The 26,088-nt window shown below is 31.1% G+C and overlaps 4 protein-coding genes across 5 annotated transcripts; 1 reads left to right on the top strand and 3 right to left on the bottom strand.

Annotated features, from left to right (window-relative positions):
- Window positions 1-979: 979 nt before the first annotated feature.
- On the bottom strand, window positions 980-7,291 carry LOC124839891 (UDP-Glycosyltransferase superfamily protein). The gene is given in 16 exon segments (XM_047315826.2): window positions 980-1,242; window positions 1,587-1,808; window positions 1,995-2,034; window positions 2,152-2,211; window positions 2,477-2,686; window positions 2,832-3,036; window positions 3,744-3,778; window positions 4,168-4,223; window positions 4,407-4,508; window positions 4,902-4,907; window positions 4,909-4,984; window positions 5,869-5,939; window positions 6,233-6,375; window positions 6,468-6,558; window positions 6,727-6,798; window positions 7,132-7,291. Coding segments are annotated over 16 exon segments (1,512 nt in total). The 5' UTR covers window positions 7,201-7,291; the 3' UTR covers window positions 980-1,188.
- A 1,727-nt stretch (window positions 7,292-9,018) lies between these two features.
- On the bottom strand, window positions 9,019-12,283 carry LOC124839893 (protein SUPPRESSOR OF GENE SILENCING 3-like). Its single transcript, XM_088091946.1, has 4 exons — window positions 10,611-12,283; window positions 10,245-10,462; window positions 9,791-9,927; window positions 9,019-9,551 (listed from the first exon to the last, which is right to left on the bottom strand). Exons 1-4 carry the CDS (start codon window positions 11,614-11,616, stop codon window positions 9,377-9,379), a joined length of 1,536 nt encoding a protein of 511 aa, XP_087948072.1. The 5' UTR covers window positions 11,617-12,283; the 3' UTR covers window positions 9,019-9,376.
- A 2,587-nt stretch (window positions 12,284-14,870) lies between these two features.
- Window positions 14,871-22,888, bottom strand: LOC148198865 (mitogen-activated protein kinase kinase kinase 1-like). Of its 2 annotated transcripts, XM_088091615.1 has the most exons (9): window positions 21,935-22,888; window positions 20,957-21,041; window positions 20,754-20,816; window positions 19,754-19,911; window positions 19,407-19,479; window positions 19,245-19,304; window positions 19,033-19,143; window positions 18,794-18,940; window positions 14,871-14,907 (listed from the first exon to the last, which is right to left on the bottom strand). In XM_088091615.1, the coding sequence occupies exons 1-9, from the start codon at window positions 22,399-22,401 to the stop codon at window positions 14,893-14,895; spliced, it is 1,179 nt and encodes a 392-aa protein (XP_087947741.1). In that variant the 5' UTR covers window positions 22,402-22,888; the 3' UTR covers window positions 14,871-14,892. The 2 variants fall into 2 exon arrangements, with proteins under 2 accessions (XP_087947741.1, XP_087947740.1); XM_088091614.1 differs by lacking the exon at window positions 14,871-14,907 and having other exon boundaries at window positions 18,683-18,940.
- LOC124821917 (uncharacterized) lies at window positions 22,547-25,858 on the top strand. Its single transcript, XM_088115937.1, has 4 exons — window positions 22,547-22,570; window positions 24,494-24,560; window positions 25,304-25,519; window positions 25,617-25,858. Exons 1-4 carry the CDS (start codon window positions 22,547-22,549, stop codon window positions 25,856-25,858), a joined length of 549 nt encoding a protein of 182 aa, XP_087972063.1.
- The last annotated feature ends 230 nt before the right edge of the window (window positions 25,859-26,088 follow it).

The following is a 26,088-nucleotide window of genomic DNA, read 5'->3' as shown; positions in this document are numbered from 1 at the left end:
TGTATAATGGTGGTCAAGATACTAGTTCGAATTCGAACAGAATTCTAAACTGGTGTTTTATTTTTTATTTATTTTGAATTGTATTAAAACAAAAGAAAAAAATAAAGAAATTATAAGTTTTTGTAATGAGAATATATATATATATATATATATATATATATATATATATATATATATATATATATATATATATATATATATATATTTAAAAAAATTGAAGTTGTTTTTTAAATTTCGTATAGTTTTCAATTCATTTAAATTGTTAATTTTTCTCACTTTGATTTATTATAAAGATTAGGAGTTGAGAATAAAATTAGTAAAGAAAAATTGCATAAATATTTAAAAAAATTACATTAACCCTTAAAACATTGGTAACTCAAAAATACTTAAAAAAGACAAATTATAAACACATAATTTCACAAAATCATATTATAAATAATTTAAAATGTATTTTTTTATTTTATATTATGTGTAATTCAAAATAGTAAAAATTATATTACAGATTATACATTAATATAAATATTTATGGGGTACAGGTTGAAATAATTAAATTAGTAGAAAAAATGCCTAAATGTATTTACAAACTACGTATGCATAGAACAAAAACAATAATTTAAGATAAAACTTAAATAAAATCTTTTTCTAACTTAGTGTTCTTGGACAAAAACTGAAATTATATCCAATAGCCTGTGGAATTTTATTGCGTGGGTTATTGAAATGGAGTTTCATTAGAGAACACCAAAAGCACTTAAAGTATAAACCTAATCCATTTGAAATCCACTTGCAAAACATTTCTGCTAACCCTTCTCATTCAGTAATTAAACAAATTTATTATTTCTCTGATATATAAAATGTATTTATCTTTCTACTTTATACCATATACCATATACATAAAAGATATATTTATCTTTAAATATTCTACTTATCATGAAAGGTGAACCATTTATCTTTTCCATTGCCCTCTTATCTTTAGACTAACTATCAGGGAAGAAAAATGATGCATTCAGATAAATAACTTAGTTGTGCATTTAATAAACTATTATCTACCAATAAGTAGGCTTCTCATCATAAAGTTCAGCATATCCAATGCTCTGACAAATCCTAAGATGAATTGGTGACAAAATACCATGAATTGGAATTACTCATGAAGAGGGTGAATCTTGGAACATTTCAGTCGCACTCAATATCTCAATTCAAACCCAGCTCTTCCTTCATGTGCTTAATTGCCTCTGCTACGCCGTCCTGGAAGTAGAAGGATCATGTGATGTATAAATGCATAACAAAATGTATAGTTTTGGAACCACTAAGCTTAAGGTTTTCAGATCAAATCTAAAAAAAAAATTAAAAATCTCAAGAGGTTCTAACCAGTAAACTAAGAAATTTTCATAATCTAACACAACGAAGTACAAATCAAACCAGGAAAGACTTGTGATTACTAAACAGGTCAAAATTCATATAATACATGGCAATACATCTCATTTACTCGTATGAAAACCTAGTTCTAAATAGTTTGTACCAGACAGAAAAAAAAAATATATATATATATATATATATATATAATCGCCTACTTCAAGATTAGTTGTTACCTCAAGCAATATTCTTTGAGCGACTTCTGCAGCCCGTGCTTTGACTGTTGGTGATAATGCATCATGGATTGCCATTGATAGTAGACGTGCAGCTTCATGGATACTTGTGTCATCATTTTTATTAGGAAGCAAATGATTTCTGCTGAGTGGTTCAGGCGAAACGCCAAGCCAATGCATTCTCTCCGCCCAATAAAACTGATCTAGCATGAAAGGGCATACTACCTGCAAGTTTGTTCCACCATATCAATTTCATATCTGATAATAAACTACCATTATATGCATCAGCTTCAAGAGAGTTTTGCTGAGTTGGGTTTGATCTAGCATGGTTTTAACAATGGCTTTTATGGTTTTTATAATGTTGTCATAAATCTTATTATGCTTTGATGTAGCAAGGAATGAAGTGCCAACCTGTGGTGTGCCTGCCCGTAATGCAGCAGCAGTAGTTCCACTAATTGCAGATAGACATTCCATGCAAAACAATATATATTAGTCAGCATGCCTATTGAATGCTTCAATTTAGTGATAAAACCAAAACAGGTGGGGATCAGAATACAGATTATTCTACCTGCCTCCGTGGTGAATTACAGCAGCACACTTTGGGAATAGCCAACCGTATGGTACAGAACTATTCACATTATATGAAAAACATGTCACTCTTCTAGAATTTTTCTTTCATTTAAAAAAAATTGGAAAGGGAACATTAACTTTTGTTAATATCAGAGGAGATAAGAAGGTAAGAAAACATAATCTCAACTTTAAGTGACACTAAACTAAATCAGAAAGCCGAATTTAATTAAATCTAAAATATTGAATGCTAAATCCAAGTTATTCCATTAAAAAGGGAGCCCCTCCAAATGTTTTCTGTAGTAAAATAACCATGGAAAACTCACCCAAAAAAACACAAGAGTCGCCCATTACAAAGAGGAACACAATCGTCGCTGCAATTTTTCAGCTCAAATGATGCTTCGTTAGAAATGCTACGAACAATTGATTCTAAGGGTTCATATCCAGCTGTAAATAGAATAAATCTGTAATTTGTGGTGCTCAGGACAGTCTGAAGAATGCATATAAATGCATATGGGTCTTTTAAGAAACCCATACTGCAAGTAAACACAAAAAAATCAGTAAAAAATATACAAATAAAGACTAAAGCTGAATTTGAATCACCACTCCTTCACGTTGAACACCAATCCAATGTGAGAGGAGGCATGGGTTTAACATGAATTGGAATGTGGAAAATGGTACCTTCCAATAGAACTGAGTCCAATAAAAATTGGTGCAGTCTTTATAAAGTTTTGCAATTCTAAATGACTGGCACACAAGTCATCTTTAGCATATTGATGCGCTGATGAATCATGTACGGAAATATCTCTGCATTTCTTACACGTGAACTGCCATTCAATAGGGAGGAACCAGAACCCACAAACCAGAACTTTTGAAGGCCAATATGCTGTCAATGCACTAAATTTAATCAGGTGATTAAACCAACAATCTAAAGACAAGTTTATAGAGAAATCATACTCCTAGGAAAATTAAATTTCGCCAAAAGCATCATTCATACTTCAAGAATAGTGAAAGAGACTTAGATATACCCCATTAACCATGATTTCATAAAGTTTTATTACAAAAGAACCAAAAGGAAACAAAATTATCATAACCAATTAATCACATTCTTTTCCAACTAAAAAGTCACAGTTCTCGCACGGGCTTTGATTTCTGAACAAATATCTACTTGATGTTTTACCAAGTGCTTTGTTGGAACAAAAATTTACAAGACAGATACAGTACAAGTCCAATGTCTTGATGACTTCTATATTTTCATTCCAACATAAGAGATTCCAGAAAGCACATTCGAATGCCACAACATAGTTTGAGAAGCTTTTAATTGGAGCACTGCCCTTCATCCTTTAGTGCTTTACCACAACTATTGTATGACATTATCCCAATTTTATGGTTTAATATCAGGAGTATATAACCTCCAAATGGAGAGAAAAAAACAAATGGATTAAAAGAAAAAGCAAGCAACTCAAACTCTAAACAAGCAACTCAAACTTTAAACAAGCAACTCAAACTTTAAACAAGCAACTCAAACTCTAAACAAGCAACATCACGGAGATAGATATGAGAAAATTATATTAAAGAGAAGAACAAACATACCAGGACATTCAACCACTTCTTTACTAAAACCATACCTGTTGAACAATACACAAAATCAGAGATCAAAATCAGAAGTAACATTGAATAAGAATTAAAAAGATTGTGTAAATTTACAATCACTGGCCCTTTTGTGGGATTTAGTCAGCTGTTACAAGTCACATAAGGAGAAATACAAGTACTTTTTATACAAAAAAAAAAAGAAAAACCTAAAAGTCTCAATAACTGGTAGGGACTTAAAATGCGTCATTTCAAAGTTCCATGCAACTTGTATCCAGCATAGGACACAGACAACATAGTGAATATTCAAGCAGCAATGCCAAAAGAACAACAATATGAAGTTCAATCGAGTGAGTTCTATAAGAGAGTTACACCAAAAAAATATACATATTGAAAGCAACGGTTGCAATTTGAGTCTATTACTTACATCACAAGAGGAGATTGCAGTCTATCATGCCAAGTAGGTATGCCTGTTACAGGATCCTGAAATAATAAAAATAACGGGTGCCTGACTGAATCTAAAGAAATGAGGGTGTCCCATACTTCTCAGCAAGGGCACATGCCTATAACAACCTAACTAAAGTAGCACATAGATTTTTTGAAACACAAACTAGTAGGCATAGAAATTATTTTTTTAAGGCAGAAAAAAGAATAGAAAACACTAACAGTAAAAGGACATGGACTAAGATGCAAGACATCATTTCTCCATGATCCCCAATTTTCTGTGAAAAGAGGCCACATCCAATGAATCACGTCCTTCCAACAGACCTACAGGAAATCAAGATGATTTAAAAATGACAAGATCAATGTATAAGTTCTAGTTCTCGTATAAGATATTACAGTTGTTAGTAGTGGGCTTGGGTTTGTACCAGTCTTGACCTAATTAGTAGTATAGATAGAGGAATTAGAGTATTGTATTTGTGTAGCATTCTAATCATCAGTGTTATCCATAATTCTTTGTCTTCCCTTTTCCTTCCCTAAACCCTAAAGTTTAAAAAGTTCCTGACCCTAATATAACTGCAGCAGCAGAGACATAGCTTTTGCATCTTTCTTTACAACTCCGTGCTGTGGTTAGTAGTAAGTAGTAAAATAAACAAAATCATTTGAAATAGCATCTTTCCAAACTGAAAAAAAATTAGAATATAAAAAGTTAAGAAATACCTTACCAGGAAGGAGCATCAATGAGGTATCGATGCAAAAGAGGAAGTTCTAATTGGAACTGTCTTTCAAATGTTGAAGGTGCACTGCACAACAAATCAATGATTGAATGATCAATATCAGTTGCAGCTTCCTAAACTATATAGGCAATCATCAACTAGATATAACATTTTATATTCACTTATCTTGAGAGTTTTTTTTCATGAAAAAAGTTTTGTACTTCTTACTTGAAAAAATAAAGATATTATTGAACAACTTATACGCCAATCAGTGCAATGCAAGTAAATTGCAACATGCAACTGTTTTTCATGTGAGCAATGTGATTCATTTTCCTTAACCAACAAAATACAGTTCTATATTCTGTGCCTATACTAGCACTCTAACTAAAATTTAAAAGTTCTTTTGTGCCTATTCTAGAACTCTAAGGTCTTGTTCACTTGAATGGATTTGGGGAAGAGTAGTTGAGGGGATTTGAAGATAAATTTTTTTGTTGTTTATTTGAGTGAATTTTGAGGTAAATGAAAGTGGATTTTGAAGTAAATTTTTTTAATCTGTCACGTCAATAAAATTTTACACTAATTCTCATAAACTTTATTTTCAAATCCACTCTCATTTATCTCCAAATTCACTCAAATAAACAACAAAAAAATTTATCTACAAATCCCTTAAATTACTCTCCCCCAAATCCATTCAAGTGAGCAAGACCTAAAAAAATATAAAAGTTCACGGGCAAATCTAATAAATAATCCAAGAGAACTTTGTCAGTCAATCAATACTGTCAGGGTATTATTTTCTAATTTTCAAAATTTACATGTTTTGTTATTATGAAACTTCAATAATCTGAGTTCTCGATGTTAGAAGTTCTTGATCATTGATGCCCTTACAAAACTGTAATTGCTCACAAAAAAAAACATCATATCTGTATCCAAATTCCACAATGTTTGATGATGGGGATGAACTTGTTAAGTACCTGTATGGAACAACATAAGGAGCAGCCACAATGCAACGGACACAAAAGCTTTCTGCAAGGCTCCATCCTTCCTGAACCATTACAAAAATCTCCTCAATTAGCAAATCGCTAGTAGAAAATGACAGTTGATTCAACTTTCTATTCCAGTGGTATTAAATGTCTTTGTGTCCTTGGACAGTAATAGTTTTATACAAATTATTCCACATTTCCCATGCAGTAATGAGCAATAAGAACATTTTTTATAAACCAATTGACATTAACACGTTTTGACTCAATTAATTCCCTCTCCCACAATTATTTCAGAAACCAGTTCAAATTCAAAAGAATTTATTATGATACAGTTTCCAACTTAGAATTAGAATACCAAAGCAAAAAAATTTATCATAATAAGATCACCGTCCAAGCTTGGGCCATCTCCAAATATCCTTTCAATTAATGAATAGCATTCTTGCCTATGATCTCTTGTAACTTTCTTTTTCTGCAAGAAAAAAGACGACTCTATTTTCCCTGATAAAATAGAAGAACCGTTAGAAATTTATCTTGTTCCCTTACAATAGTGATTCATATTTTATAATTAGAACCAAATTGATTGCTCAAACCCTCAGTGTCAGTCTGATCAGCACAAAGAACCGGAGGCGATGAAACTGGCCAAAATTGAACATGCTTCTGAGCCAAGTGAATACTTAAGCTCTGAAAGGAAACATTTTTCTCAAGTGTCAACCATTAACAGAAAGAAAAGCAAATAAAATGAAGTAGAAATCCACAATGCTAACATCATGCCGAAAGAATAAAAAGATACCCAGAGTGATTCAAAAACTAATATAATGCTCTTTTAGACTTTATGTTTAAAATGCAAACCTCGTGTGCCGAATGAGTTATTAACATCACATCATATTGATTCTGGTCACACGCAAAAGCTGCAGCAATGGCCTGCAATCAACAACAATTCAATGCAGACTTTTCATAAGTAGTGTCAAACCACATAAATGCATATACAAGCTGATAAAGAGAATTGTTTCTGTAGTCAGGAATTTCACTTCATAAACAAATTCATTGAGAAATCCAACACAATTAATTATACAGACAGACACACAGTTAGAGAGGGAAAAAGAGCTTAAACTAAACAGTACCAATATCTCGACACTTCAGCTCGTAATTTTAAGCATTAACCCTATGTTGTATACCCAGAAACATTAAAGAAAAAAAAAACCACTTTGGTGGAAACAAATAGAGAAAAAGAATTTAGAAAGAAGGAAAACTGACAGCAAGAGGGTAGACATCGCCTTTGGTACCGAAGGCCATGAACACTGCTTTGGGCTTCCTTCTCTCCATTTTCCTCTGTTCCGCCAACTGGTACTTCTTTCTAGGTTCCTTTTATGCATCTTTTTCTCATATACATGGCCATGTTTACATGTTCTTTACAAATTTCTCAATCTTTATAAAGATGTTCTTAAGGAAAAAGAAAATAGATTGTTCTAAAACATTGAAATTATATCTGATTAAGTATCTCAAAAACATTATTAATTTTGATAACTTCTATCTAATGATAGTTTGGGTTATGCGATTTAAAGATTAATTATTTTTATTAAAATCACCCGTTTGTATGTATCAGCATCTATTAAATTTAAATACACATTAAATTATGTTATGTATGAATAATGTTTTAAGAAAAAACTTATAAAAATATTTTTCAATTAGTAATTTATCTCTAACTATTCCTGATCAGTTAAAAAAAGGATTTACGACATTTTTAAAGTTTAAAATTTCAAAAATTTACTCGTAATAATTTTTAAATAACTAAAACCAGTAAATATAATTTCAACTATTGCCAGATTTAAAAAGATTGCTTCAAATTAAAAAAAAAATGTATTTATAATAATTTTTAACTATTAAAATTAACAAATTCGAACTTAGTTACTTAACCCCAAAAAATATAATGTTTAAAAATGTTCAAAAAATTAATAAAATCAACTATTCATAGTGTCAATAAATCATTTATAACTGTTTTTAGAATTAAATATCAAAACTTCCCAGTTTCAATAAAACACGGGTACGTTTTTAATTATCAATAACAAATTTCAAATACTAAAAACTATTAAATTAAAAAATTTTAATTATCCCAAAAAAAAGCCACAGCTTTTTTAAATGTTGAAAGATTTTAAAACATTAATATTGTTGTGTGAAGAGTGAGGGATAAATCATACTAACAGTAACTTATATAAAGTATTATATTATTTATTAGTTATTAAAACCCAATCCTTAAATACCACAAGATTTTATGTTTAGGATATAATGAGATAGTTGTTTATCTGATTGTATATCGTTTTTATTTTCTTTAGAAAGAAATACAAATAAAATATATACACGATGTAAACATGTTGCAGAGAAAAAAAAATTGTTATATAACATAATATAACATTGAGTATATTACATAAATAGATAAAAAATAATATTGTTGCTAAATATGCGCCAATTATTACAATGATATTAAAAATGTAAAATATGGGCCTTATTTTCCTATTGTGTCTAGGCCGTCGCATCTACTGCCTGTGTTTGAGGTCAATGTTCATTTGGAAATTTTTTCTTGCACTCCTATATTTTCTTTCTGCACTCTCATGTTTTTTAAAATTTCAATATATCTTACTGTAATTATTTCAAATTGTACTATTTATAATACAAAATTATATAATTAGTAATACAAATTTACATTTTAAAATATACAATTCATTATACAAATTTATATTTTAGATTATACAATAATACAAATTTAAAAGTCAATTCAGAATGCAAATTACATTTCAGATAATAATTCATAAGAAGATACTAAAAAATTTAGTATATAAAACTCTTAAGAAGATAATAATTCCATTATGTTAACAAAACTTATATGCGACTATTCAAATTTATCATATATTTCTTTTTATTCTTTCACTATTAACCGTGCATATATCTTCAAAATACACCTTAAAAATCATTTTATCATTCATAAAAACTATTACATCATCCATGGCTCATTCTTCAAAAGCATTATTCCATCATTCATGTCATCGTGATCCTTGTTTTTAATTTGGATTTTCTTTCATTCCTCTCAGAATATGTTGTCACTTTAACTTGATTTAGAATTGATAAAATTACTTCATATTTGTTCAGTAGGGGTGTCGGGACTAATTTTATTTAAAACTTTACGTACAAAATATCCAACAGGAACACAATAACTTCAACATAAAATTGTACAGAAAACTTGCCAGCAAAGAATGCTAAACTTAAAAAATACAATAAGAACAAAAACTACATTTAAGAGTAAAATGAGACCAAAATTCTAATGTCAGTGAGGTTTGTCAAATGTCACTCTCATTTTTCGAATGAAGACTAGAACCAAAAAAGCCAATTTCTTGAGAGATATGTGTATGTCAGTAGATGATTCTGGTCTTAGCCACTCTCCTGTTTTGGTTTTTGGTAATAATGTTACTCAGCAGCCATTCAGTTTAGATATGTCTTTCTCTTATGACTAGTTGGAAGCGTACTTGTCCATGAGCTGCGTCAGTTCATTCTCTAATTCCTTCTCAAGTTCAACCAGCTCCTGCCACTGTTTCTTCTTCAGAGCCAACCATTTCTCTTCATGAATTCTCATTATTTTCTCTCTCTCCGACCCCAACTGCATAATCTCCTTGTACTTCTGGGAACTACATATAATAGTTTCCACCCATAGAACATAGATTAGAAAATGACATAAACCGATGAGAATTTTTCTTCATATATAGAAATCAAAAACTGAATCTCAGTAGCTCATTATTTAATTAAGTATTACTCAAAATGGCAACAGAAAGCTAAGATATGCATATAAGAAAAGAATGATAATAAAAAAACACAAATTTTGAAACATGTTTCGAATTATGGACAATTAGGAATAATGAACAATTACTTGTCCTCTTTCTTGACAGATTCTTGACAAGTGTTTTCTGCTTTTTCTTGCATTGCGTGCTGCAATTTCACAGACTGGTCTCCTTTTGGTGCTATGACTTGGATTTGGTCCTGGAAACTTTTTTCTTCTGCGTCCATCTACAAAATAGTATCAAAATGAACTGTCATGGAAGGACTTTTACATCACTCACATTTGCATATTTATGTTAAAATGATCAGTCATTGAAGGATTTTTCACATCATACTCATACAGATTTGCATTATCATTTCAAAATGTTCAACCATTGAAGGATTTTTCACATACAAATTCGTATATTCTTATGTTCACCTTCAAAATATAGAGCACTGTAATCATATTTTGCATACTGAATCTTATTTATATGAAAAATATCAATGTTTCATCTTACTAAACACAATGAGCTCCAAAAAAATCATGAATATATTTTCAGCATTACCTCCTTGTTCTGTCGATCAACATGGTTTTCTTCTATTCTGAGGCTTAACTTCTCACTTAATTCACATGAAGAATCTACACAGACTTGTGATTTGACTTGTTCTTCGGCTATCAAGCTTTTGTAGTAGTTAAGCTTCCGACTATCATCGTTAATATGGTTTATCTTGCTCTCAGCCATCTCTTGGTATGATCTCATTTCAAACTTCAAATCTGGCTTACCTAAAAAACATAGATCTATCAGCAACATGCAATTGAAACATTAAACAGGATTAAAAAAATGAAAACTATTGCTGAAATAAAATTAATGTGATCATGTTCAAGTTCACCACAGATTAGGCTGGCATATTGAATGAGATGGAAAAATCACCTCCAGAGTGACGATTGAAATCATCCGAATCTTCTTTAGAATCCAAATAACCATAGAGTTGGCACTTCCCACCTGCGATAAATGGATTCTGACACCTATCAAGACCCTCCCATCCATCATGGATTTCACAGACCACTGTCAATGGAACCCTTCTCCTGAAAGACTCTTCTTCCAAGGTTTCAGCAAACATTCGGTGCAGTCTTACCCTCTTTGATTGTATTGTTCTGGAATGATCCAAAAGGGATTGCAGCCCCTTGTACCAACCAATACCACCAGGGATCCCTTGGCATGCTGGACAATGCCACTGTCTGTCTTGTGAACTTATCTCCTCATTGGCCAGTGCATTTAATCCATCAAAGAAATTCCTAAGCCACTTGCTCTTTTTGCACTGTTCATGGCTTCTCTCTCCAGTGTCCGAGTCAATGTCATCTAAAGAACAATCATCATCACTGTCTGAGACAATGTCATCTAAAGAACAATCGTCATCACTGTCCGAGACAATGTCAGATATGTTGTCAACAATCTCATCATTGTTTTCACCACAGATTTCTAGGGATTCTTCCATTTTGCATTTATCATTTTCGCAATCCGCAGATGTAGTTGCATCAACTCCAGTAGATGAATTTAACTCTTTCTCTAATGTCGGAATCAATACTGACTGAGGAGACAAATTGCTGCCGTTCAAAGTTTCACTTCCCTCAGAAGCCAGAGTACCAAGAGTGTTGCTGTTGTCCTCCGGAGACAAAGAATTGCTCTTCTCCTGCGTAGGAAGAGAGTTGCTTTTGTACTTCTGGCGACTGCTGTCAGTCACTCTCGTTACACCATTAACCCTCTCTACCAGCTTAAGCTTCTGAATAATATTTGGAGTTCTCCAAACATTTGGAACAGAGTTTTGAGAAAAGCAGGACTTTGAAACACTGTCATCAGAAATGCTATTGCTTCTGGGACCAGACACTCTGTACACACTTAGCAACTCCGGAAAAGTATCAGCACCATCTTCGGCCATGATTCAACAGGACCTGAAAATTGTTACACCAGAGAATAAATATCAATCACATCATACTTCCAGAGGCATCAATTCAATGATAACGTGAAAATGCCTCCACCGACTAATATAATTGAATAAACTATGCTATAATTGTAATGGAGATAGCACACAGGATCAAAAACAAGTTTCACTGATTACCCATATCTTAAATTTCAAAAACCCATATAATAAAATTGAATCTTTTTAATTGAGAGTCAATTTGTAAAAGGGGACAAAGAATTCTTATTGATTAACTACACAAAATCCCTGTGTTCTTCTTTTTTCAGTCCCAAAAAATAGGTGCGGCTATCAAGGATTAGAACTACCAGGACATACTTCATTGAGAACTCATGAAAAAAATCTACCCACTCTACCGGTAAAAGAAAACACTGAAATAACAACAAAATCAAGTGGAATGCAGAAAGCAAATGCTATAGCACACAATTTTTTTTTTTGTGATCAAAACAATGATTATAACACATTTATATATAAAAGCCAATAGCAATGGAGGAAGAGTTTTGGATGTGAAATAGCATGAATTAAAGAAATCAATGATGCATAAAATTGAAATGAAAGAGAGAAAGAGTTGAATGTGATACCAACAGCAACTGTTAGAGCAGTGACGATGATGAGAGGATACTTGTTGCTATGATCAAATGCTTTGCATGTGAGATACAGTGTTTACCTAAATGCTTTCATAAATATGGAGATACCATACTATTATATTATATAGGTAACTTCTAAGAATCTTTATCAAATAGAATCTATCTTATAAAAATTCAATTTATCTTTTTCCACAATCTTTTTTATCTGATTGTGAATTAAAATTTGTAATAATTATCAAAATTTAAAAAGTTAAATTATAACGTAAATTTAAAATATAATACTTGCGTATTTCAAAATATTAATTATCATATTAAAATACAGTATTTCAAAATACTAGATAACGAATCTTTATCTAGTAAGATTTTCCTTATAAAAAAATCAATTTATCTTCTTCATTCATCTTTTAATCTTATTTTGAATCAAAATTTATAATAATTAAATAATTTAAATCATAATGTAAATTTAAAATATAATTTTTATGTATTTCAAAATATTAATTATCATATTATATATTTCAAAATATTAATTATCATAATAAAACATTAGTATCTTTTTTATCCATTAGTATCTTCTTTATAAAAAAATAATTTATCTTCTTCATCAATCTTTTTCATCTTATTTTGAATTAAAATTTATAATAATTATTAAAATTAAAAAATTTAAATCATACCATAAAATTAAAATATATTTTTTTTATTTCAAAATATTAATTATCATATTATATATTGTAATTATTCAAGAAATTAATTATAATACCTTCCTTTTATATATATATATATATATATATATATATATATATATATATATATATATATATATAATAAATTGAACACAACATTTATTTTACATTAAAAATTAACAAAAAAATTTGAATTGCTTTTTACTTTTAGTTATTAGTATTTTCGTATAAAAATTTATTCAAAATTTACCTTTATATGAAATCATTTTACATGTACATATTATAAAGGGTTATTTGTATGTAATTAATATTTATAATATATAAAATATAGTTTTTAACAATTAATAATTAACATTTTCTTAAAATTTTAAATGTAATTTAAGTAATAAAAAATAGTAAATCAAAAGATGAATGATTAACTATATAAAATAGACATGATAGTATCTGATAAGTATTAGTAAATATTTTTTTCGTTTATTTAGATAATTTTTCATACACTATCTCAAAAACAAATTATTATTTTGTACAACATCTCAAACTACCATTCTTAATATTTATCCATATCAATATAATAACTTATTTAAAATATATTAATGAGAAAAAACCTAAACAAGCTTATCTTTATTGGTCTACTATATATCTCGATTGAAAAAATTATAATCCCACTTAAAATGAGTTAGAATAGAATATTTTAATTAATTTTAAATATCTTTTATAATAATAAGGTTTCTAAAATATTTTAAATTATAAATTATTTTTTAAATGTTTTACATTAATTTTAAATTAGTTTTTACTTAAAGTTTATCATTTGTAACTTAAGAAAAATATTAGGATCAAATCAACTTGTCTAAGTAGACCAATCCAACCTAACATGATTTAATTTAAATCTAACTTTGTCTCAATATAGATTTATCATGACATGATTTCAATTTGTCCTGACATCAACATTATTATATAGGTTCGTGTCCCATTATGAATTTAATTTAGTTTGATTTAAAATAAATTCAACTCAACTAGAAGTGAGTTTGACTACTCAATAAAAAATAATCAATCTCAACTCAATATAATATTTCATAAACTTTATGCATCAAATCTTTTTTATTTTCTCAAAATTTCAAATATTTATAGTCCTAACAATATTTTTTAATTATTTATAAATTTATATTTAAACTTAGAATATGTATTGATCCTGGAAAGATTTGATAGATAATAAGATATGTTTTTGATGTGTAGATATTCTTCGAGCTAATATCGACATGATGGTTGATCTCAACCAGCTCCAATAACTAAAACAAGAGAAAACTATTCCATAGAAATTAAAGTTAAAATACTCCCATGCTTTGGAACAAACTATTAAGCTTGATTTATTTATTAATTTATGTACTAAATTTATAATTGAAATAATATACATATTTTTAGCATTATTATTCATAAAGTATACTTTGAAGGGTTTAACATCTAAAAATTTAATACTTAAAATAATATACATATTTTTACCATTATTATTTTTAATTGTTATTCATAAAATATAGGGCTTAACATCTAAAAATTAAATAACATGTTATTAGTTAGTATAAAAAAAATATCATTTGTAACATATATGAATCTATACCTACGTATAATCTAAATTTAATTATTTTATAAATTACAATAAGTATTTTACAATTTTATCATTTTAATAACTACTTTTTAAATTTTAAATAATTTTTTATAGTAAAAAAAACTATTTAATAATAAAAATTATACAAAAATTTTATAATCATTTTTAATAAAAATTATCTTATAATTTAATAAGTTTTTGCTAGAATAAAAAAAATTAGACACATGTACTAAAAATTTAATTCTTTGGTAAATACATTGGGTTGTTTCAAGTCCTTATTCATCTGTTTTGTTTTTTTTTATACATATACCAATTCTATTTAATAACAAATAATATTAATATAAGTAATTTAAGTTTTATTAAATTGGGTTTATTGAGGCCGAACCTGACAAATTAATTTTAGGGAAAAAAAGTATAAGAAAAATGGAAATGAATAACTTTAAGCAAAAATTACTTTGCATAGAAGTTAATGGGTAGAATTTGTTTCATATTATTTAGTTCAATTGTTTTTCAATTGATAGACAAATTTATTTTAGGTTTAATCCTTTAGTACATCCCTATTTATGTACGAATGTCTCAATTGGGTCCTCGTTTTTTAAAGTGTATCAAAATGGTCCTTAATTTTGAAAATTCATATCAATTGAGTCCTTCCCGTTAAGTTGGCTGGACGGCGTTTAAAAAATTGATGACTGGGATGCTGAGATGAGGAAATGTTAATGACGTGGCATTGAGGTGGCTTTAAAAAGAGTTTTTTTATGGTAAATCAAAAACGCAACGTTTTGATTTTGAACACAATCAGTGAGTGTTTTATGAGAAGGAGAAATCCCTAAATTGCAGAGGGTTTTGTCGAGGGTTTTCGGATGTCTTTTGTGGTTCGAAAAGGAGAAATCCCTAAATTGCAGAGGGTTTTGTCGAGGGTTTTCGGTAGAATCAGGAAGGTCTTGGCGGTGAAGCACGTGGAAAGCAGTGGCGAAAGTGTTCCAAGTGAACCATAAAGAGAAGGAGAAATCCCTAAATTGCAAAACGTAGTTGTTCGTCGCAGGTGGGTGGGTTTAAGAACGTAGTTGTTCGTCGCAGGTGGGTGGGTTTAAGAACGTAGTTGTTCGAAGACGATGTCGAAGGAGCATTCTTGTTGTTCGTCGACATGCAGTGTGTGGCGGAAGGAAAACCGTAATCTGTGTTCACCAATTTGCCACTGTGGACTGAGATGCGCGCTGAGAACTGCTAAAACTTTGAAGAATCGTGGCAAGCAATTTTGGGGATGCTCGAAGTATAAGGTATGATTTATTTGACGTTTGTATTATGTGGAAGTGTTTTTGAGAATCAATTTTTGTTTATACAGAATGGTGCTGAAGAGGGTGGTTGCAACTACTTCAAATGGTTCAATGATGTTGTGGAAGAGGAAAGGGGCAAATGCTTAAAGTGTGAAGGAAACAAAGAAAGTTCGGTGCACAGTGAAGAAATGGATAGTAATAGGAAAATTTTAGTTAAGTTTGAGAAATCTTTGTTAGTTGTTCAAAACTGGATGAAGGTGTTGATATTTTTGGTTTTTCTTTTATGTGTAATAAATACAATTTGCGTATCAATGTTGATGAGAATGGGCTGATGGGTTGTAACCGTGTTGTACTTTTCTTCCATTTCAATGAAAGTCAGACTTATTACTACTGAAAACTTTATTTTTGTTATGAAATTTGATGAGTAAAAATAATGTTATTATGTTGAAGTTGTAATGTTTTTATGAGTCTAAAAAATTCTGCATATCTGAGGTGTTTTTATGAGTGTAATACAATCTGCATTGGTCAGGGTCACTGTTTTATGAGTGTATATATTGCTATCATAGACCTCCTTTGTGGACGAGCGTCCTATTCTCGCTGAGGGAGCGTTGTCTAATGCGTCCATAGTGGACGAGCGTCCACAGTGGACGAGCGTCCTCTTATCGCTTGGCCAGCGTCGTCTCAAGCATCCACAGTGGACGAGCGTGCTGTTATCGCTTGGCCAGCGTCCTGTCCAGCGTCAACAGTGGACGAGCGTCCTCTTATCGCTTGGCCAGCGTCGTCTCGAGCATCCACAGTGGACGAGCGTGCTGTTATCGCTTGGCCAGCGTCCTGTCGAGCGTCAACAGTGGACGAGCGTGCTCTTATTGCTTGGCCAGAGTCGTCTCGAGCATCCACAGTGGACGAGCGTGCTCATATCGCTTGGCCAGCGTCCTGTCGAGCGTCAGCAGTGGACGAGCGTGCTCTTATCGCTTGGGCAGCGTCCTCTCGACCATCCAGAGTGGACGAGCGTCCTCTTATCGGTGGGCGACGAGTTATTTACAAAAGAAGACATCATAATTATTTACAAAAGAAGACAAAAAAGAGGATTTAACATCAAAATTAGCATTAAGTTGTTGTGTAACCAAAGTACTGTCTAATACAAAAAGAGCACCAAGTTGCTGTGTAATACAAAACGAGCACCAAAGTACTGTCTAATACAAAGAGACACAAAACGAGCATGAAAGTACTGTCTAATACAAAGAGACACAAAACGAGCACCAAAGTACTATCCCCTTAAACTGCAACTTCTTCTTCATTTCATGATGGGATGTTTGGTTGAGTTGATGGGTTACTTTGTTGTGTTTGTTGTGCTTTGGTGCAAGAAGTCCTGTTGTGGCCGACTTCCTTACAAATGCCACATCTTTTCTTGAAACCACCCTTCCTCATTCTTTTGTCATTCTTCACCAACTCCCATTGCTCCAACCTTCGCTTCTTCTTTGGTCTTCCAGGCAAAGTTCTTTTTGGTGGAGGGAGAACATCTTCATATGTGGTAATCTCCCACATATTGTTACCATTTATTGGATAGATAATTGAAGAGTATGTTTCTTCATATGTTGACTTCCTAAAACAACATGGAATGAATTCCTCTGCATCAAGATTTAGGAATTTCATAGCAGCTAACGAGTGGCAACATGGTATGGCAGTGATTTCCCACTTCCTGCATGTACACAAATTTTCATCTAAATTGACTACAAATTTGTCACCGGCTTGGGACACATGTCGAACTTCAAAAATCTTGTTTCCTGACCAGCTGTAAAATCCAAACAAGAAACACATTATAATCATAAACCACTAACACATTTAAAAAGAAATCATAAGTCAACAAACCTCATTCTTACCACGGTATCCAATATTTAGTTAACTGAGACTCCTTCTTTAGTCTCGTCTTTATTTTTGGACAAATGTTCCCAGAAAGTGATTGACTTTTTGTCCTGTTAGTTGCCCATCTCTTCATCAAGTAAAGCCAGATTTCCTCCATCATGGTTACGATTGGCTTAGACCTTGTATGCAGCATTACACTATTGAAAGCCTCCGACAAGTTGTTAACCAAAGTATCACACTGAGCCTTGCTGCTGAATCTTGATCTTGACCAGTACCTACAACATATATATGTTCATCAATGTTACTGTGAATATTTGGCACATTTTTAAGAATAGAAATTTAAATAAACACCTGGGAGGGATTTTTAACAAGTATTTGAAAGCCTCATCGTTAAGCTGTTTAATATTTCTCATTTCTGCTTCCCATGCTTGTGGATGGGTTGCTGTAGCTGCCTTCCACATCAAACGCTTGAGTTGTTTTCCAGGGAATTTCTTCCTAAAATTAGCGTATAAGTGCCTAACACAGAAACGTTGATCACTTCGAACACGTGGTTCACTTCGAACACTTTCGTCACTGCTTTCCACGTGCTTCACCGCCAACACCTTCCTGATTCTACCGAAATACCACCGATAGATCACTCGCAAATCTAGAAACGATACCTATTGTCCGCCAAATTGGAACCACAAAACACATCCGAAAACCCTCGACAAAACCCTCTGCAATTTAGGGATTTCTCCTTCTCATAAAACACTCACTGATTGTGTTCAAAATCAAAACGTTGCGTTTTGATTTACCATAAAAAAACTCTTTTTAAAGCCAGCTCAATGCCACGTCATTAACATTTCCTCATCTCAGCATCCCAGTCATCAATTTTTTAAACGCCGTCCACCCAACTTAACGGGAAGGACTCAATTGATATGAATTTTCAAAATTAAGGACCATTTTGATACACTTTAAAAAACGAGGACCCAATTGAGACATTCGTACATAAATAGGGATGTACTAAAGGATTAAACCTTTATTTTATTTTCTTATAAAAATACTTATAGAAAGAATATATCTAAATATGTATCTTCAATGTAAAAATACATCTTCACTATGGTCTCCATATTTAACAGTGGTGCAAAGGCTTACAAATGGATGGTCCAATAGTTGAGAAACAGTTGGGCGTTTGTTCGGGTCAGCTTGTAAGCATTCAAGAATGAAATCTCGGGCATTTGTTGACAGCGACGCCGGAACAGGTGGAGGTTCACCACCGCCGATTTGAAATATCACTTGCATCTGTTGTAACAAATCAAAAGGATTAATTAGCACCATTTTTTAGTTTTTATAGAGGATGAAGAAAAAGATGAATCTTAAAATATCAGACATACTTCTTCCAAATGGTAGTAAGGAGGTTGTCGTGTCAACATCTCTAATACTGTGCATCCTAAGCTCCATATATCTGCTGCTAGCCCATATCCACAACTCCTCAAGTTAACAACCTATGATCGAACAATTCAACCTCATTCTAGCACATTACGAAACTACAGATGATTGAAAATGGTGATTGTCAAACATATATGCCAGTGGCAGAGAGACAAACCTCAGGGGCCATCCAGTTCAGGGAGCCTCCAATTGATTTAACATCATTTAACTTGGTAATCTACAAAACGAAAAGAACCAACAACACAATTGCAAGCAGTTAGCATCTGGAATTTGCTATGCAAAGATGCTGACTTTGTACAGTGGGTTTTGCTTAAGGTACCTTTGCCAAACCAAAATCTGCAAGCTTGATGGACCCGGTTGCATCAACCAATATATTGGCACACTTGATGTCCCTAGTAATTTTAGATGAAATAAAAATTAGAATGTAGCAAGTTCAGGTAAATTAAAAATTATTTCTTTTATCAATTTCCTTTGTTAGGTTTATTTAAGAATTGAAAGATACAAATACCAATGATATATCTGAGTTCAACCATATAAAAGATTTACACAATTCTTTATTTAAAATCTTAAAACAGTGGATTAATGAGTTTTTCATCTTTATACATTACTTTACCCGGTTGCTAGAACAGTTGCATTGCATCAAGATATAAACCTCACTCATGTTACCTGTGAACCACATTACGATCATGAAGATACTTCAAGCCGCTTAAAATTTGCCTTGTATATGCAGAAACTTGAGAGTCCATTAATTGATACTTTTGATAGAGAACTGCCAATGATCCTTTTGTTACAATCTCGAGGAAGATATACAGCTTATCATTATCCTGAGAAATAATGGAATGTAAATACCCATAACAATAAAGAGAAGAGAAAAAAAGTTGGAATGCAACTATTCCTAATATAATCAGCCAAAACATAGTTCAGGATCACCACCTAAACAATGACACACAAGCAAGTCATGTAGAAAGTACAAGTACTCGTGGATCAAACAGCCAACTAATCATCCTTTTATTTCAGAAGGAATTCATATATATAGTCTAATGAACGAGCTATTGCATCATTGAAACATGACATTATGACGGGAATTGTATTAACTCTGTCAAACTGCTAAGGGTGAAGAACTTCGTAAGAAGAAAAAAGCTTAGCAATCTAAAAGAAAAAACACCGTGGGGAAACTTTAATTGGCATTTGCAGTTTTAAACACAATCAGACTCATACAACTTCAAAGATATCAAAACAAAAACATTTGATGAGCTTTAAACAGAAAAATACTTTAACCCCTCCCCATGGCATCTGATTCCCTCCTTTTTCTACTTAAAAAATAAAGCTATATCATTTGATAGCCGTGACTATTCATCTTTGTAAATAACAATTAGCATATATTACATTTGCATCAACGTTCAAGAGGCTTAATGAACCATAAAATTTCAGCCAAATAAATGCTTGGTAAATGTACATAATGATTATTTACATTATTCAATCCTAAAAATGTAACAATTATTTCCCAAATATCACAATCATATTCAGGGGAGCAAAGAGAGATGGTCAAATCATAAGTATGAATGCATGTTTGGATAAAAACGCACTAAACAAGCCTAACGTCCCCACTTCTAAATATGCCCAACACATGAATTATAATAGACTTGCCACCTAGAAAGCATTATACCTTCTCTGTGCCTAGATATTGAACTATGTTGTCATGCCGGAACTGACTCAAAAGAGATATTTCCTGAATGGAAGACAAAAAATATTCATATATGATCAAATGCTTCTGTATAAGATGGGAAAAAAAATACATAATATGTTGACAGGTTTGATGAAAAAATAAAGTATGTTACGAAGTTTGATGGGAAGACCAACTCCTCTCACCTGCCGAAGCTGGAAAATGCTCTGTTTGCCCTCTCTTCTATGATCCAACAAGGACACCTCCTTTACAGCAAAAAAGTTTCCATCACTGTATGAAAAGAAAATGTATGTGTTATCATTGAAAATAAAAACAGAAGGAAATGGATGACTAACTAAATCGTCTATGTGCAACTTTCATACAAAAATAATTTGACTCATTTGTAGAGTCTTATCAGTTACGGGTGAAGAAGAATTCCATAACTATGAAATCCTCAAAATCAGAGATAACTAATATCAACTTGGTAAGTGCTTCTCTATATTAGCAGTAAGGTTCCACTGAGCCGATAAACAAATTTTCAGTTGAATATATGTGCCAGATATATTTTATCTAAGTAGTACACACACACACATTCTTTGGATATTCTGATTCTACATTCTAGACATGCACATGATATATATATATATATATATATATATATACACACACACATGTGTATTGAGTGAGAAAAGCTTTTGTTAGAGGTGAGGATAGTAAATGTCAACCATACTATGGGTGATTAGGATTACAAGTTCATAAATAGTAAAAATAATTAAATTGTCTAAATTTAGAATACTACTTTATTCTCTTAAATAAAATTCTCTATTTTATCAAACATGTCAATACTAAACAAAAAAATAAATTATAAGAATTTAAAAAACACTACAAAAAGAAAATGCAACTATGATCTAAATCTGATAAAACTCAGAAGGGAAAATTAAAATACATTTACATAAATTAATTTAATTTATTAAAAAAATTATAAAATAAAAACACTCTTTTAACAAAATTATTTTAAAAAAGTAAATCTAGAAAAAATAATAATTTTCTATCTTATTTTTACCTAGGAAAAAGGCTCTTTTTATTATTATTTTAGGCATAAATCGATGATAAAAAACGATTTTAAATTTGTGTTAAACTTATAAAAGCAAAAATAATTGGTAAGCAAGTGAGGAGAAAGAGACTCTGTAAATGCTTCGTAGACTGTGCCGAAGGAGCCTCTCCCTAACATGTAGCCCTTCTGCCATGATCCCGCGTAGCCCTCTCTGTTGGGCGACGCTTCGGTTTCACCTTCAACTTCGGCTTCGGCAACAACTCTGCTGCAGATGGCTTCATCCACCGCCGAAGCGAAACTGTGCAGAGGAGGGGGATTTGGCCCAGCCCCACTCCTTATTGCATTCTCCACCGCGCAACCAAAACTACGAACACTGTCGTGTGTTTGGAAATCTGGTGCAGTGGTACTCTGGATGGCATTCTTCACTGTCCAACCGAATCCATGGACAGAAAATATTTCCGAATTCGACGCCGTCCTACTCCTTACGGCACTGTCCACCGCAGAATCAAATCCACGGACGCGGTATTCTCCTTTTCCCAAAATTGAATCACTGCTACTCTTAATCGTCGCGTCAATTCTTCTAATTGCACTATCCATTTAAAAAGTGAAAGAACGTGTGTGCTCAATTTGGGCGCACACACTCAAATATAGACAGAGAGAGATAGAGAAATTAGTTGAATTCAGTAGTTGCGAGGCAAATGCAAGAGCAGAGAAAGTGTTGCTTTGGAAAGTACCAGGAACCATGGCGGCATTTGCATTGAAACTTGTGACTATATTAACGAGTTATTAGGGAAAAGTTTTGAATATTAAGGGCTGCGGGAACGAAGGTTCTAAGTGTTTCGCACATGGAATCGCAGCACATGATTTTTTAAAATATATTAAAATTAGTATAACTTAGAGGCTGTTAGAAAGACTGGAAGAAAGAAGAAATTAATAGAATATATTTTTCAATGACACTTTTTGGTATTAACTTGCATTCTGTATCAAATCGATTCCTTATGAGATTAAGCTTTGGCCCATTCGATATTGAAATAGGTAAATTAGGAATCACAGTGTTAGATACATATAAATTGATTTCAATTGTGTAAATATGCAACGGAAAAGGATAAATGCAGAAGTTCTAGAAAGTATGAAATAAAAGCTTGATTTTCCATATCTTCCTTCGCAGTGATTTTATTTCGTTACTTTGAATTGGCTTTGTGCCCAACGAGATCCAACCACAAACTGGACAAATTCAGTGAAAAGTAATTTTTTTAAAATAAATTTTCTTAAAATAAAATTTTTAAATTAATATTAAAACTATCAAAATAAATTAAAATTTACGGATCTAGTTCATCATATATTTATGTTTGGTTGAATTAATAAAAATTTATAAATTTTGACACGGTTCAAAAATAAATCCTATTCACTTAGACTGAATCTGATTGAGATTAATTTATCAACCCACTAATAAATTCTATATTAAATTATTAAAAAAATAAAAAATACTAAATATTCTTTTATTTTAAAATGTATTTGAATTTATTATATTTAAAATTTAATATTGGATTATATTTGAATTGAACTTTATTTATATTTTAATTAAAAAAACTTGTAACTTTTATTGAAAAAAAATATATAATTAAGTAAACTAATTTATTTAACCTATCAATTTAAATTAGATTTTAATTTTTTTACTCGTTAACAAGTAAACTAAGTTAAATTGATTTATAAAGCGACCAAATGAATTCGGTCGTGCTGGATTAATTGATTTATTTTGACCATTCTAATCAATGTATTATAAAACATTTAAAAATAAAAATAGAAGTTATGTAAAAAAAAAATTCTTGTGAATTTTTGAGTTGTTACGATTGTGATATTTTTTTAATAATACTTATTGACGTTTTATAGAAGAGTGGTATTAAGCATTCTTTATCATATACCAACACTCAACACATTTTAATATCTCAATTATATTATATTTAGACTCACCATCACATGTAATAAATATCAGAAATACTAACTTCCTTTAATTTTATCAACAAATTCTCACGGTTACATTACTTTTACCATCCTTCCCTGCGTATAATAATAATTTATTTGACTCACTACGGATGAAAAAATCAATTACTTAATATACAACCGGAAATGAAAGATAAAGAATAAATGGAATTCATGTGAGACAGACTTTTGCAAACTTTTGCTATGACGTGTCAAAAGTACGAAAAACTTGTCACCGTTAAAAACACATAATTGAATATTCTTGTAAATGTAATTAATGATAAATGCGTTACTTTTATGTTTTGAGCATATATAATAATCAATTATAATACATTCTTCCTACTTAAATTTTTTATTTTCTATGTTATCTCTCCTGTATTATCATTTTTATTCTACTTTCACTTATTTATCATTTTTGTTCTGAGATACTTATGTTCCCTTCCTATATTCTTCTCTGTTTAGAGAATAAAGCGAAAATGAGGTTGTGTTGGTAGATTGGAGAAGAAGCCTTGCAATGTTTTGAAAATTTACATATTCATGTAATTATAAATATGAATTTAAGTGTTATTTTCTCCATTCGAGATTTAATATTGGAATTTCAATTGAATATAAACAGAACAGTTCGGTACTAAAATTCTGTTTTTATGTATATTTTTACTAATTATTTTGAATGGTGAAGAACACTGAGTTATTTTCTGTGTTGTTTTAGTTGAGAAAGAAAAGCTCTGGGTCAGTCATGGTGAAGAAAGGTCCATGTTCGCATTGCAGGATTAACAGTAAGTCATCTTCTTATGTGCTTATCGTATGTTGTTATTATTTCAACAGAGTTATACAACAATAGAAGAAAGATGTGTTTATGCATTGTTGATTAAATATCAGTAAAAAAGATATTTTTAAACAAAATATATATATAAGAAAAAACTTAGAAACAAGAGCATCAATTTCAGAAATATTAGTATTTTAATGTAAAAGTTTGATAAAAATTATTAATGATACTCTTCCATTCATAAATAACATAATTAATTGTTCATTATAAGTTATTATTATAACTTAAAAGAAAATATTAACTGCATCTGGTTTTCTTCTTCTTCTTTTTTGTAAATAAATTAAATATGTTTTTTTAAAATATAAATTATGTCCATCACTTTGACTTGACTAAATTAAACACAAGTTGTAACTTACAATTAACGTCCAATGATTTACTATATAATCACACCTCAAACTTATCACCTAAACTTGTTAATGATATTTTATTAACACTCTCAGTTCATAATCACCTACTATTAATTTTTACTTGCCATGTTTTATATATATATATATATATATATATATATATATAGATATATATATATATATATTCTGTCTTTTTCTCTGAACTTTCATTCATTTATTCTCTTAAAATATATATTTTAAAATTTCTTTAAAATAAATTTATAGTGGTATGTATTGTATTTACTTAAATCAAGAAATGTCCATTTATTTAACTTATGAATATATTGCTTACATATAATTTGAAAAGCTACACCACTTTGGCGTAACGGACCAGCTGAAAAACCTGTGCTGTGTAACGCTTGTGGATCACGATACAAGTTGAAAGGGCACCTTGATAATTATCTCCCCAAACACTACAAGAACTATGGTGAAAATCATCTCAGTGTTGAGGTTTCAGACCAACTTTCAGAGCACGGAAACAGCAATGAGTCAAACCCAGATTTCCATTTTATATCAGAACAAGGTATATCTATCTCTTTTCACCTCATTTCTATTATATATATATGCATATTAGTAAGGTACAACTATATTAAGTAATTCGTTGGGTGTGAGAAATTCAGATTTTGGGAACAACATCCCTACAAGGAAACGGTCAAGGGTGGTTTACAGGGAGATGACACCATTGGAGGAGTTTCGGAAGCAGCTTTTGAGTTTGTATAGAAGTGAAAAGCAGCCAAAGGAGAGGTCCCCGGAAGAGGATATATTGTTGGATAACGTCAACGGCTTCATACCCAGCAGTGAGATAGGACTTGGAGTCGTTCTCCTAAGACAGATCCTGGATCATTACCAACCGCAACCTTAATCACCTACGTCGTCATTTCAGAACTCGCAGTTTCATTATTGGACTTGCAGAATATTTAAGGTTTTTCGTGAGTCAGGTGCAAGTTTCCTTTGATAACATTTTTTTTCTTCAATAGTTTAACATTATTTACGTGACATTATGTATTTGGTTGTGTTTATGATTATTATTATTGATTGTAGAATAATTTTAGATCAATTACATCATGACATGTAGATAATGTTAAAATATTG

Source organism: Vigna umbellata, chromosome 5 (assembly GCF_029865625.1).
Source record: "Vigna umbellata cultivar VRB3 chromosome 5, Vumbellata_1.0, whole genome shotgun sequence".
NCBI lineage: Eukaryota > Viridiplantae > Streptophyta > Magnoliopsida > Fabales > Fabaceae > Vigna > Vigna umbellata.
This window is presented reverse-complemented; position numbering and strand designations above follow the sequence as displayed.